The sequence below is a fragment of the Haliotis rufescens genome, unplaced genomic scaffold, assembly GCF_023055435.1.
Source record: "Haliotis rufescens isolate VD_foot unplaced genomic scaffold, xgHalRufe1.0.p SCAF_17, whole genome shotgun sequence".
Lineage (NCBI taxonomy): Eukaryota > Metazoa > Mollusca > Gastropoda > Lepetellida > Haliotidae > Haliotis > Haliotis rufescens.
Window position 1 is genome coordinate 29,755,537 of NW_025963857.1, and position 14,996 is coordinate 29,770,532.

The following is a 14,996-nucleotide window of genomic DNA, read 5'->3' on the forward strand; positions in this document are numbered from 1 at the left end:
CTTCCCTCGACACCGGTTACTCAAGCTGACTCGCCGAGGTGAGTGTGTGTTGTCACAAGGTGGGCGTCAAACTTGAATTATAACGTTACACAATTGTCACGTTATGTGCTGGACTGAAGCATGAGGGTTCATTTAACTGTATCTGAGGCTGTCAAACAACTAACTGAATTGAACAGTTAACTTAATGAATTTATTTTTACCGTTCTACTTTTTATATACGCGGTCACGCGACAGCCATATGTCTGAGTGAAGTACACTTTGTACCTGTATGTGATTTGTCGGTATACATATTAGGGTGGACATGGAGATTTCACTTTAAACTTCACATCAATTATTAAACACATCTACCTACATGAAAACATATATAACCATCGATCAGTCATTGCGAATTCCAGAACGCATGATTATTGATGTGGTGTGACAGTATATTACCAGATCACGTTATCAATACCACTGGAAAACCATGTGCAGTCACTTGTTATCTATTATCAGTGGACACAATGAGTCTGTTATATCGGTTAGTTGAGAAGCATTGAGAAGTTTTGGCATCATTGATGTACTGATTTAAACAATGTGGCAGATTCATATAACTAAATAAGCGTCTTGGAGTTATGGCTCACCTAACAGAAAGTCAAATGAGAATATGTGAGAACCTGGTCAAATTAGAAATAAAATTAGATATCGTGTGATCATTAAATTATATGAGAGAGAGAGACTTATATATATATATATATATATATATAGATATATAGATATATAGATATAGATATAGATATATATATATATATATATATATATATATAGAGAGAGAGAGAGAGAGAGAGAGAGACACACACAGAGACAGAGACACACACAGAGACAGAGAGACAGAGACAGAGAGAGAGAGACAGAGACAGAGACAGGGAGAGAGAGACAGAGACAGAGACAGAGAGAGAGAGAGAGGGAGAGGGAGCGAGGTAAAATGTTAAGCTTATTAAGCTCAAGGTGTATAATATGCATACGTTTTTCAGAATGAAATAAGGTTCATTTCACTTCTTTTATGAATGAGTGAGTTGGGTTTAACACAACTTTGAAAAGTATTCCAGTTATATCATGGCGTGTCAGCTTAATGTGGAAGGAAAGCCCGAATTGATGCATTCGCAGACGTTTACCACTTCGGTGAAACCTACGAGCACGGGTATGATGCTGACAAACCTAGAAACATTTTTGGGGCGAAAGGGGATTCGAACCCACAATCAAAGGTTTCTGGCTGCCCAAGAGGCGCAACTCTGCACAGCGAATCGCGGCGTCTTAGACGACTGGGCTGCCCATGCACCCCTTCTGTGAAGGAAGCACAGAGGGTGATTTAGTTTAGTTTTGTATATTCGTTCGTTTTGGCTAGGACACTGCCAATTACCTCCGGTGTTTTCATTGAAATTTTGTTTTCTACATGAATACTTTTGTGTCATATGTGTGCAAGACATGAAGACGTCGTGTTTCTATTTTAATCTAGATGGCGACCTCCGAGAAATTAACAGAACACTTTCTGACATGTACAATATGTACAGAGGTGTTTGACAAGCCATGCACACTTGTGTGTAATCACACCTTCTGTCGGAAATGTGTCGTCAGCTTCACCAAAACCAGACCAGGAGCCATCAGTGCCAAGTCTCTCCTGTGTCCATTCTGCAGCAAGATGACGACAGTGTCTGACCCTGAGAAGCCAGTGGAGGAGTGGGCGGATGACATCAAGCCTATGTTTGTCATCCAGGGACTCCTGGACTCATTCGGCCCTGGATCTAAAGGTGAGCGTGAATACGGTCAATGGAACATATTCTAAATGTGTAATGTTCCATGGATGTGTAAGGAAGTCTTGGGCAGCACAACATATGATGAGTTGCCTAAAACGACTTTAATCCCAAGGTTATGTTTCTAGATTTGCCAGCATCATACCAGTACTCGTTGGTTCCCCCAAATGGTAAACCTCTTGGACCTGCACAAGCTGGCAAGCAGGCCGTGATATACCGGAAACAAAATTGTTCGAAGCCGCGACAACTCACTCATATGGAATACTAGAAGGGACATTTTCGCGTTGTCGCAAGGTCGCACAGTCGCCCTTTCAAAAACAAGCAAAATGTGTCAAAAATAACCAAAGCGCGACAATGCGACAATGCGACAATGCGACAATACCCCTTCTAGTATTCCATACACTCCGAACCAGAGAATAGAACCATACAATCATGAATATACACAGTACACAATCTGTTTATAAAATTGATAGACACTATAAAAATGTATTTTGACTGTAAACACGTTTATAAAATTGATAAACACTCTAAAAATGTATTTTGACTGTAAACACCATTAAATTGATAAACACTATGAAAATGTATTTGGCTGTGAACACATTTAAGATATGTTTAGGTTTAAACATGTTATCATTATCATCATTTGCATAAAATCCGAGATTCTTTCAGTTATTTGTTTTTTACCTGACACAACACACTAAATCACATTGTCTTCAAGCTTCATGGTTTTATCCATAACTTGATTTTCCGTATCTCTGATAACAACTATAGCTATTTTCTCTTATAAAAAGCATGTACATGTAAATACGTCCACGTAATACCATTGAGAAGAATCTTACACACGAATACATATTGAACTATCAAAGTGTGGAGGTGATGTAACCAATTGAATCTTTGTCACTTTGCATTAACCTTAAATTAATGATGCAGACAACACACTGCTATTGCTTGTAAATATCATGCTATATATATGATTAACCAGATCAACTGTCGTTATTGTTTAAGAGGAAGGGCAGTCAACTCCTCCAACCATTTGGTTGTCAGTTGCTGTATACGCTTTACGATATCGTTTACTCATTAGTAGAATTGTTGCAAAATTCCTTGTCAGGCACATTAATTTTTACCATTTTTCAACATAATGGTATTATAAATGATTTCTTATTGTTTCAGATACGACCTACTGCCGTTATTGTAAGGAGGAAGGGGAGACAACTCCTGCTACCTCTTGGTGCCCTGTTTGTGACGACGCACTCTGTGAACGATGTGTACGGATGCACAATCGACACCCATCTTCACGCCACCATGACGTAGTTGGCATGGCTGAAGAGGTCAAGGTCAGAAGAAGGCGAAGGTTTATGTGTAAGGACCACAAAGATGAAGACATTAAACTGATGTGCAAAGACTGCAAGAAAGCAGTTTGTCAAACATGTTGTATTATTTATCACAGAAATTGTAAGTGAGTTGTTGAAATTGAAAAGGAAATACCTTCAATGAAATCAGAGCTGACCAGGAATAAAAACAACTTGATGAAGAAATATGATGAGATAGAAGCTCTCGTTGACAAACAGAAAACAAGATCCAAAGAAGAATCAACGCGTTATTTGCAAATGGAATCCGACATCAAGTCTACCACTAAGAAAGCAATTGATATGATCAAACGCAAGGAAAGAAAACTTCTTGATGAACTGAAAGAAATGTCAGACGAATACATAAGGCAATTGAAAGCAGACATAAAGTCAGGAGAGTTGTCAATAAAGATGTACCAACTTCAGGCGGAGCTGATAGACCATACTCTACAATCTGAGTGTGACATGGATGTGTATGAGATGTATCAGGGATGCGAGGACGGTGATGTGGATGCTGTCGGGAATGCAGACCTGAAAGAGAAGGGAAGAATAGCCAGCATCATGTTCAGACAGGACATGGACAAGCTGAGTAGAGCAGTGGACGATCTACAGCTGGGTGAGATAGACGTCCTGTATGAGAGTGTACTGAACCTGAAAGCGACTCCTGTGTTACAAGGCACCCTGGACGTCAGAGTAGCAGGAGATGGAAAAGCAGCACACGCCATTGATATCACAGTACTTGTTGTGAATGGTACAGATACAGTTGTAGTCACAGACTTCAACAACACAAATATGAAGTCCTTCTACACCAGGAATAACAAGGTTTCCCACAGTAAGCTCAGTCTGAGCAGCGAACCTTACTGTGTGACAAAAGTGAAACACAACCAGGTAGCTGTCACTGTGCCAGATACCAGACAGATTGTAACAGTTGAAGTCAACCCTGACCTGGTGCTGCTGTCAACCATCTCAACAAACAAACAGTACATCGGTATAACGTCTCTGACGTCATCAACACTAGCAGCAGGGTCCCAGTCTCCTCCCTGTGTTGATATCCTGGATATGTCGGGACACGTGCTGAGGTCAATCAGCCCACTCCACAGTGGTAACAACATATTACAGAGCCCCTCCTACCTCTGTACTACGAGGAAAGGAGACATCCTTGTGTCTGACTGGGGATCCAGGTGTATTGTTTGTCTGACCCCCGGGGGAGATGTGGTGTTCACCTACAGCCCTACAGGAGACACAGCACTGAAGTGGCCACGTGGTATCACAAGTACCAGCACAGGTGACATCCTGGTGACACAAGTACCAGCACAGAGTCATTTATCTGACTGAGTCGGGGGAGTTTGTGAGAAACATACTGACATCACAGGATGGTATTCAGGATCCCTGGGGTGTTTGTCTAGATGGGCGTGGTTGTATGTATGTGTGCTTGTCCCGTGTAGTTAAAGCGTTTTCACTGCACTAATTATAGGCCGACTGGACTGAAAAGTATTGCTTTACATATGTTTGCTACTTTGTACATTTGAATTTAAGATTTGAAATTAAAGTATTGCGCCACAATCATTGTTTGTATGTTTACAGTTAAAGAACATAAATTATATCAGTGAATCCTATGGACAAATCAACAAAGTTTTGTATGTGATTGTTGGACATGATAGATTTAGCGGGGATCTCTCTATAATGTATCCCTTTTTTACATGTCTGTCCTGAAATAAAATGTTGTACATGCCAATGAAATTTGTAACAATTTGTTAAATATATTGTACAGGTCTGTGTATTCCAGTTTCAGTGTCTAGTTTCAATAAATGTATAGGGGATAATGGGATTTTGATATATGATTTACAGTGCCAACAAACCCACTGGGATTCCGGTAAAGTATGTAGGCACCCATCAACCAATGCTTGTTGTAACTAAATGGATCGGGTTGTCAGGCTCGGTGAGTCGTTGATTGCATGTCATCGTATGCCTCTATTGTGTGGGTCGATGCTGATGATAACTGTCTGGTCAAGATTCGATTCGCAGTTTGAAGCTCACGGAAGCCATCGGAACTAAATAAAATAATGAAACTGTAGAATCTTTGTTTTGAAAGCTGTACGACATGTTGATGTAACTGACAATTAACTTTTTTTTTCATCCGCACTTGAAAGATTGAAAATGTCATTACGTTTGTTTGTTTGAAAGCATGCACGCATGTGCAGAAACGGAGCGGTCTAAGGGAGATAAATGTAGCAGTGTATTAAGTGAAGCGCAATGAAATACATGTTATCTTCAATGAAAAATGAATAATAAAACACCAGTGGTTGTAACAGGTGGCTGTGTCGCTTCTTTATTGGGTATTAAGCACATTTACTAAGTATCTCTACTGAACTATAAGAAAGTCTGTTAAATATACAGGTACCTATCTCATCTGTCACACTATAGACTTCTTAGCCTCAAATTCAGTGATGCGCTGACATCAAACTCAAGCATACCATTCCTGACATCAGTCTTCATCGAGTGACGTCAGACCGGTGTTGGAGTCTGGTGTTGTTCTTGTTGAAGTTTTCTTCAACATAAAGTGTATGTCTTTACCCATGTCTGTACATACAGCAGGAGGTAACCGCCTGTATACAGTGTCCACATTAAATCCTCCATGTAAGTCTCCTGCTGATGCACGGTCCAGGCACCTCCCCTCTACACGCCCGGTTATGTATGCATCAGTTGTGTTCTCTCATTGATAGAAAGAAGGACGATGGCAGAACGAGGGTGTGCACTACTACCTAACTCTGTACATCGCAATATAAACACACATTTAACATGCACTAAAGAAGCAGGTGTAAGATCAAGCTGTAGTATGCATTGTATTTTTTGCACGTCATCAAAAACATGTGGTAAAGAGATAACAGAGAGTAGTAAATGAGATGTACCAGGGATGTGAGGTCGGTGATGCAGAGGCTGTCGGAGACGTGAAGGTCATAGTGTAATCCTTTATCATTTAGTTGACGCAATACTTGAAGGGTGATGATACACAAGTAGCCAAAACAAACAATCAACACCTGAAATGACACAATGTTTCTATTTTCTCCACATACTAATGCTGAAATAGTTTCCAGAATTTGAAGATACCTTTGAAATATACCGAACATATAGGAACGTTAACGTAACCACAAGTTTATTACTTTTAATGCACCTGAATAACTTTTGTTTAATATGTACTTTTCCTACTATCGCGGGCAACCAGTCCATGTAATATGTCCCTGAAGCAAATTGCTCTCAGTCTGTCTGAAGCGGTGATAGAATTTGGTATAATTGTAAGGGATGTGCTGCGCCATATTTGTTTCTGTAGCAGAGTCACGTTTTTAATTCACGATTATATTTCGTGACGCAGCTGTAAGAGTAAAGCCCTTCACAAAATTTAGATTTGGCATTTTCACTGTTCAAGATTTATAAATCCAATCCTATATGTGTATTAATGTATCCTTAACATCAAATTGACCTGGTACAGCTTTACATCATATATCGACGACCGCCAAACCATTGCAAAAAATCACTACGGCAGGAAAACAACAATTTTTTCATGCACCCTGTTCACGTAAAGACACATTCCCCTTGTGGACAGACAATTTATTTTGACTTGTGTATTCGCATGTCGCTCAAAATACCCAATATACCATTTCTCGTTGGTCATACTGAGAGAGCAAGCCTTTCACTCATAATGACCTTTGGATAGATCTTAGTAGAAATGTGGCCCAAATTGTAATTCCTAACATCAGTTACCAACTGGTTAAGCTCCTGCACTCCATGTTAAGAACTACCTTTACTGTCAAGGGTGTTTGTTTACTACGAATTCCACAGCTACACTGTAAATAGTGTGTGTTCAATTCCATCACTTTCCTTATCACGTACTTTTGCCATGTTAAGCATTCTGTTTAACAGCTAAACGCGTTGTGAGTTAAAATGTGGGATAGACCCGTACCCCCATTTGAAACCTTGATACGTATACCTTTACTGCAGGTATTTTCTAAAAGGGGTTCTCTTTATCAGTATTTTAGCATTCCTGTATGAGAGAAATACCATGAGTCACACGGCAACAATACATTTATGAACACAGCACATTTTAAATCTCGGCGGGATGCGAACCTGCAACCTCTTGATTTGTTGGCCTTCACGTTACCACCTGTGCTATGGAGACTGTTGTCTTCAGAGATGCTAGCTTTCCTCGTCACCATTCACCCAGCTTGGTTTATTTGAACATTTGTTTTGTTAAGATTGTTCCCCGTTGGTTGTAAGTCCTGGTGGTATATGAGTTATGCAATCTGATTTGCGCATCTAATATCAATTTATAGTATATATATTTTTAAACAATTCTAAACATGTTTAGATTATGCGGATGTTGTGTTTAGGTGGTGTTTAGACTGTGAGACGATAGCTCATTTCTTGTGTTGGGACCCTAATATTGTTTAGATAGAACACAGCAAATGTGTATTCCGGTTTGGATATAAATACATTCCTAACATGATTGGATCTAAACATGTCTTGTATTTGTTTACATTATAAATACATTTTTTACAGTATAGTCTGTTCAAGTGGCGTAACGGTATTGTAAAATGTAGCACATGTATTTTATGATATGAAGATGTTAACTTACTGAATGTTGCTTCAACTTTATTAATTGAAACTAGTTTAGGGTCTGATCATGTATTACTGATGTCCTAAGGCAACTTGGCAACACGTGTCCCCAACCAGGCTTTAATGACATTCTATGAAATAAAATACCCCCTTCCCCTCCCCATTGACCAATACACACACACACGCTCACACCCGCATAAGGTCACACATACACATTCACACACACGCTTACATACACATACACACGGACACACAACTCACACATACAAAAATATACCCTCCACACACTCACAAACACGTACACACGCACACATACTTACACCCACACACACACGTATACATACACTTACACGCATACACATACGCACATGTACACGCACGCGCACGCACACACATACGCACACGTACATACACACACGAACTACTTTGTAAAAGATTATCAAATGGGCGAGTCAAATCCAAATACATGTACAGCGAACACCGTTGGCTCAGCTGGGCTATAACCGCCCTGGTGCACAATTTCCCTCAACACCGGTTTTGAATTCAAAGCTGACTGCATCAGGTAAGTGTGTTGTCTGTCACTAGGGCTGTCGTCAACGTGTATCACAGTGCTACATTGCTGTCCTACTGTGTGTTGTGTTTCAGAGATGTCCATGTGCACGTATACACGCCTAAAGTCTCTCACGACTTACCGTCCTCTCAGTGGTACAATGTATATTGAGTAAGACAGCTATCAAAACACAGGGCACAGTGCTGGTTTGTGTGTTTCTGTTTGTTTGTTTGTTGTTTAATACATGCGCAGTTTTGATGAATTATGTTAGTTGTTTTGCCATGTCAATCATTATAACCCAAGACACATTACATTCTCACTTACTGCTTCACATTCCATCGATACGATATGGCAGGAGGTATAGAGACGTTCTGCTTCGTTATGGCAGAGAGCGAGTGTTACCACATAGCTACATGTTTGTCAAGTGATCAGTAGTGGAAATCATAGTTATTTCTATGTACAGTAAGAATGGTAACTGTAGTTGCCTCTAGCATACCTACGTCATATCATGAGGCACATTTCACACTCTGGTGAACGCTGTACATTAAATTATTGACACGATGTATGGGGACCGATATGGCGTTTGACATGTTCTACTTTCGTTATGGTAATGAGATGACGTCACGCCTGAGCTATGTCACGTTGTCGATAAGGGTGCACACAGTTCGAGTATATAATACGAGGTGTTTATAGATATCAACAAATACCCCGTTGATATGTCTGTCTCGCTCTGTGCTGAATACACAGTAGACCACCAGGCAGTTGTATTTATATTAGGATAGTATAGCAAACACAATCTAGAGTTTTGTTGTAAATTCTGACTATGTTGTATTAAAACTGTTGATGACATGTGAAATACCTGATGACCAACAGGTGAGTGAGTGAGCGAGTGAGCGAGTGAGTGAGTGAGTGAGTGAGTGAGTGAGTGAGTTGGCTTTGAACAGTCTTTCAGTTAACTTACAGCGTGTCAGCCGATTTGATGCAAGTCTTAGACGGGTTTTTTTAAAACCGACCATCACGGGTATGGTGATGGCAAAAACTAGAAACATTATCAGGGCGAACCAGGATTCTAGCTCACAATTATTGGTTTCATGGGCTGCAACACCGCACAGCTATATCATTGCTTGGTCGTTTGTTTTAAGACTTTTATGCATGCAGTTTATCTGCGTGTTGTTCCGTTTTACTATCGGATATCTACTAGTCACTAGTTCATCTTTAAGTTCACCAAATATTTCGATGGGTATGGCTTGTGAAGGCTCGTGGAAGGTCAGCATCTGGCTTAAGTAGAACGTTATGAAGGCAGGGGTGGTAGCTATGTATTGGCGTCCTGTTGAAGTCAGATAGTAAGACCTGAGCAGTACAAAGCTATGATTTCGCAGCTCGCCAGTTTCATGTATGGAGTATACCAGAAGTTTCCCTGCATCACTTATAAGGCCGTTTCTATATTATTTTACACTGATGAATATCGATATTTTACATGGTATAAATATAAAGTAACATTTATTAACTTATTGATGATGTATGTAAGTGCATCACATGAACGAGCTGGTTGTGCAGGCCTTCGTCCTGCCCCTTGTCTTGGAATATATTCAGAGAACTCATCATACTTTCTTTCATCAACTGCATCTATATCCTCTTGTCGTTATAAAAGCGACAAAATCCTTTCTATATTCATAAGAAATCTCCATTGTACGAGTAGAACTATATCACGAACACGTGAATCACTCTCAAGTAGTGACGATGTATACCAAATGTTCGCGAAAGGACGATGAGCATAACCTGCTCCACCCGTGGCACTCGTCACAAACACATGCAAAGGCTAGTCAATTGTTCACCTGGTATAACTGCTGAATATATATATTTGACACGTTATAAACATGAAATAACATTTATTGAAGGTGTATTTAAGTGTTTTTAGTTCACCTGAGTGAAAGTCAAATTTGAAATACTGACCGAATGAATAAAAACATGCAGCATTCATTCCCTTTGGAAGCAACAAATTGCCGTTATTGCTTCTTTCAAACAAGTTTAAATGCAATCTTTGTGAAGCTGATTGCAAAAAGAACTTTGTGAAAGTAAATTTCTGAGATGCTTTACTAAAAGATCAAAGGCGACGACATTACTTTAACACTTTTTATTTACGTCATGCTGTGATGACGTCATGACGTTTGTCACTTGATTGTGTGGTTTGTTTACAGGCCGACGTTGCATGGTAGTGGTACTTATGCCAAACCGTCGATTAACGTCAGTTGCTATTGATTGGTACGCTATCACATCGTGCAACCAGCTCGGTAAATATAAAACGTCAATGCAAGAGAATGACCAGTCTTGATTATCCCATGAAACAGGCCAAATAGGAGTGAAAATTATATGGATGGACCACTGAAAATCAGTGATGACACCAGTTCTTCGCGTAAAATATAAGCATGTCCTGCCCTTCCGGTAGTACCCGCAATTCACACAATGTGCATAAAAAAAAGTAAGTATGTACTCCTCACAGCTATGTAATTCAATCGACAGTCCACTGTCAATCAATCAATCTTTATTCATGGTACTTATGAGGCCAAAGGCCTATAGTACAATGTGTGGGGCGTGTTACAAATTCATACATTTTCTTAGTTTCATGGCATGATAAATGAACATTGATAGATTTCTAATAGTTTCTGTACAATCACAAGTCATTAATTTACAAAATTTGTTACCGTTTGGGTTGCGGTAGAAATAGTTATTTAGATATTTTGCTCTTAAATCTTCATACACTGGACATACACATAAAAAGTGATATTCATCTTCAGTACAATCAGTTTTACAAATCCTACAAAGTCTGTGTTCTCTTGCAATACCTTCATATCTGCCTGTTTCAATAAATAGATCATGTGAGCCACAACGGAATCGAGAAAGAGCTGTTCTAAACTTATGTAAATTTACACTTAATAGATAAGGTTCTAATATAATAGTAGTCTTAAATGTAGTGTAATAGTTTGCTTTTCTAGAACTAAACAAAGAACAATGCCATTTTTGAATGTACATATCTTTTAAAGTCTGTGTCAAACGGGAGAAGAAATGTTGTGGCATATCTACATGCTGCTGTAACCAAATATAACCATATCCACATTCGTATAACATGTTTTTAACTTTTGATGCCCAATTTTGTTTCCCATGGCTGTCGTAGAGAAGCATCATATTATAACATTTTTTCGGGTATCTTGAAGATGGCATATTTAATATCTTAACCCAGTATTTAATAACTTTTAAATAACTATTAATATACATGGGAAACCGTCCGCATTCACCATATACCCTTGCGTTTTCTGTGCTAGATTTTACCCCCAAGAACCGTTTACATGCATATAAATGTATTTTCTCAATAACATCCAAATGTTCTAGGCCCCAAATTTCGGATCCATACAATAGCATCGGGCTTATTTTTGTATCAAATATTTTAAAATAAACATCATATGTAACATTGTCCAGAACTCTAAGACTTTTTAATATGCCTACAAAAATTTTCTTGGCTTGCAATGAAATGTTATGTGCATTCCTTGACCAAGTTAATCTACTTGTAAAACACAAGCCTAAGTATTTATAAAATGGAACAACTTCTACAGGCTTCCTTCTGTAAAACCATTTTTCTTTTCTGGATATGTTACCACCATTTTTAAAAACTACAACTTTGGTTTTATCCATATTTACAGTAAGTTTTGACTCGTCACAATAACTCTCTAATACATGTATTTGCTTTTGCAGGCCAGGTATTGTGCTCGAGAACATGACTATATCGTCAGCGAAAAGAAGCAGAAATAATTTAATAGTTTCGGGGTGCAGTTGTATTCCATCAGTGCAATTATTTTGGATTTGATATGCCAAATCATTTATGAAAAAGGAAAATAAGAAGGGACTTAATATACACCCTTGTCGGACACCCCTGCTACTTACAAAAGTATCCGATATAGCGCCATTGTTCCGTACACATACCTTCACATTTTTATATAGAGAGCATAATAACTTTCCAATTTTGCTACTTAGCCTATGTCTTTGAAAGTGTGACCACAAGTTATCCCTTTTCACAGAGTCAAAAGCTTTTGCAAAATCTACGAATACAGCATATAGCTTCCCTCGTTTCACTGATAGATATCTCTGAATTATAGAATATAGGATAAAAGCATTGTCAGTGGTGGAGTATCCTTTTCTAAAACCTGCTTGTGACTCACTTATCTTATCCAAAGAATCCGCCCAGAAAACAAGTCTCTTGTTAATAATTGAAGTAAATATTTTACTGAATGTACTTAGGAGAGTTATGCCTCTGTAATTATTAACATCGCTGGTTGCGCCCTGTTTGTGAAGAGGGACAATAATGCCAACTGTCCAATTATCTGGAAAATATGATCTCTCTAAAAGGATATTAAAAATTAGTTCCAAATATGGTATTAAAATGTCTGAGGAATGTTTAAAAAACTCTGCTATCACATTATCATTTCCAGATGCCTTATTATCTTTAAGGTTGGATATGCTGTCAAAAATTTCCTCTCTAGATATTGGACATTCAAGAATATCATCTGTTACGCTGTCAACTTTATCTTCCATGAATTCCATGTCAAATAAATTGTTATTGTCATGGCTAAATGGAACTGAAAACAGTTCCTGGAAATGCTCAAACCAGGCTTGAATATCAATATCATTTTTGCAATATCTATTTGGTTTAATGGCTTTTAGCGATGACCAAAATGTTTTAGAATTATCTATGCTTGATTCCAACAGTTTCTGTTTTTGTTCGAAATATTCTGTCTTTTTTTTCCTACAAACATCGTTGTACTGATTTCTTACTCTATTATAGTCGGTTAGTGATCCTCTATCCTTATTCTTTCTAAAATTATTCAAACGTCTACATCGCTCCTTTTTAAGTAGCTGGCATTCGCTATCAAACCATTGTTGATCATATTTACAGTCCTTATTCATTTTCTTCATATCTGATGCAGCAATAATAACAGCTTCAGTGATATACCTAATACTTTCTTCAACATTAACAAATGCTACATCTACAGCCTTCTCCAGTAAATCATTCGCAGTCCCAGAAATAAGGTTTATTCTAAACTGTTCAGCCTTCTCTTCAACCCACACAAATTTGAAGGAAGCATTGTTACGTGTATTGCGTGGCATAGGGTCATTTACTAGAAGCGTACGTAAACTAGTCGTGACAGGAAGGTGTGATGACTCGGCTCGAGACGGAATGTCAAAGCTATGGCACATATCAAACAACTCGGACGAGGCAATAACATAATCCACCACACTCGCACCCTGATTTCCTATAAAAGTAAAATCTCCCACCCCGGCGTCTGACCCGCACCTTCCATTCATAATATGTATATTTAGTATACTGCATAAATCTAGTAAGCTCTTTCCAAAATTATTCAAAGATAAATCCACAGAAAATCTTTTTAAGCTGAAATTGTCTAACAGAAATCCCCATACACTGTTATCATGACCCTCGAGATATTCAAGAATATCATCTTCTACAAAATCAGATTCCGTGCTAGTTCTGGCATTCAAGTCTCCCCCAATCATCAAATAAACATCATCACAATGTGCTAGTGTATCAAGTAAGTCATTTTGTAATATTTGTATACCATTTTTGCATTGCCTCAAAGGGTTGGTGTACCAAGTCGAACATTCAGGGTGAACATAGACACATGAATATAGCAAATCTTTTTTAGATCCAAATACGGTTTTATCTAACAGCATAAAAATGCCACTGTCGTAAACTTTAGACCATTTTACATATTTAACAAGCTGCTGTCTAACTAATATGGCAATACCACCAGAAAGTCTACCAAAGTTGGAAATCTTTTCAGCTTCTTTGATCCATAGCTTGAATCCTGGGAATATCAAACTTATGTCTATATCTTTCATCCATGTTTCTGTTATGCCGATGAAGTCAAATGAGTTTAAATAATCGGTAAAATCCTGATCAGTTAATTTAGAATTAAGTCCTGATACATTCCAGAAAACAAATGTTCGATTTTTAAATGTACAATCATCGACATCATCTGTCGTATCTACATGAGGCGTCCTACAATCACGCTCGGTCTCGTCGCACCCCTAGTAGGTTGCTGTCCTGTCCCAAGCCTCAGCGCGAGAACTCAGAAGTCGTGGTCCTGTGTGTGAACCTCCCCGTCTATGTCCTTGTGAGGGTGATGTTCTGATGTTCTGGCTATCCCTTCTCTCTCGTCTGTGTGCTGTAGTTCTCTCTGGTGTCTCTTGGCTATCTCTCATCTCACTATCCTTCTTCACATCCTCGACAAGTTTGCCACCTTTATAAAAAAACCTCTTATCTGGATTTTCGCGTCGTAACCTGCCTAGCTCTTGTCGCTGGAAATATGTTAAGTCATTAGCCACACCATATCCCATTTCTCTCAGGGTATCCCTAAATCCAAGTGTTTGGATTTTATCATCCCAATGTGCCAGTCCACTGTCATTAGTGGTGGACACGTATGTTTCAACATTTCCACCAGCGATACAGGACATCGGCCATGACCACATACGTAAGCTCGGCCCAGATTGCACTTGTGGAATGTAAAGTGTTACGTGATTAGTGAGTGAGTATGGTTTCACGGCGCTTGAGCAATATTCCATCAATATCAGAGCGTGGGACACCAGAAATGGGCTTCACACATCGTACACATGTAGAGAATCGAACCCGGATCC

The 14,996-nt window shown here is 38.9% G+C and overlaps 3 protein-coding genes across 3 annotated transcripts in view; all 3 read left to right on the forward strand.

The window, feature by feature from the left end:
- LOC124119430 (tripartite motif-containing protein 2-like) overlaps positions 1–14,996 on the forward strand; it is a 17,831-nt gene continuing 2,835 nt past the window's right edge. Inside the window, exons 1-2 of the mRNA XM_048397861.1 lie at positions 1–38; positions 1,493–1,784. Of these exons, the coding sequence (XP_048253818.1) occupies positions 1,493–1,784 (292 nt within the window). The 5' untranslated portion in view covers positions 1–38. The remainder of the gene's footprint in view (positions 39–1,492; positions 1,785–14,996) is intronic.
- LOC125381211 lies at positions 3,140–4,696 on the forward strand. The gene has a single exon (XM_048397862.1). The coding sequence runs from the start codon at positions 3,278–3,280 to the stop codon at positions 4,466–4,468; it is 1,191 nt and encodes a 396-aa protein (XP_048253819.1). The 5' UTR covers positions 3,140–3,277; the 3' UTR covers positions 4,469–4,696.
- Positions 8,180–14,996, forward strand: part of LOC124126590 — a 26,969-nt gene continuing 20,152 nt past the window's right edge. Inside the window, exon 1 of the mRNA XM_048397858.1 lies at positions 8,180–8,306. The gene's annotated coding sequence lies outside the window, so the exon portion shown is untranslated. The remainder of the gene's footprint in view (positions 8,307–14,996) is intronic.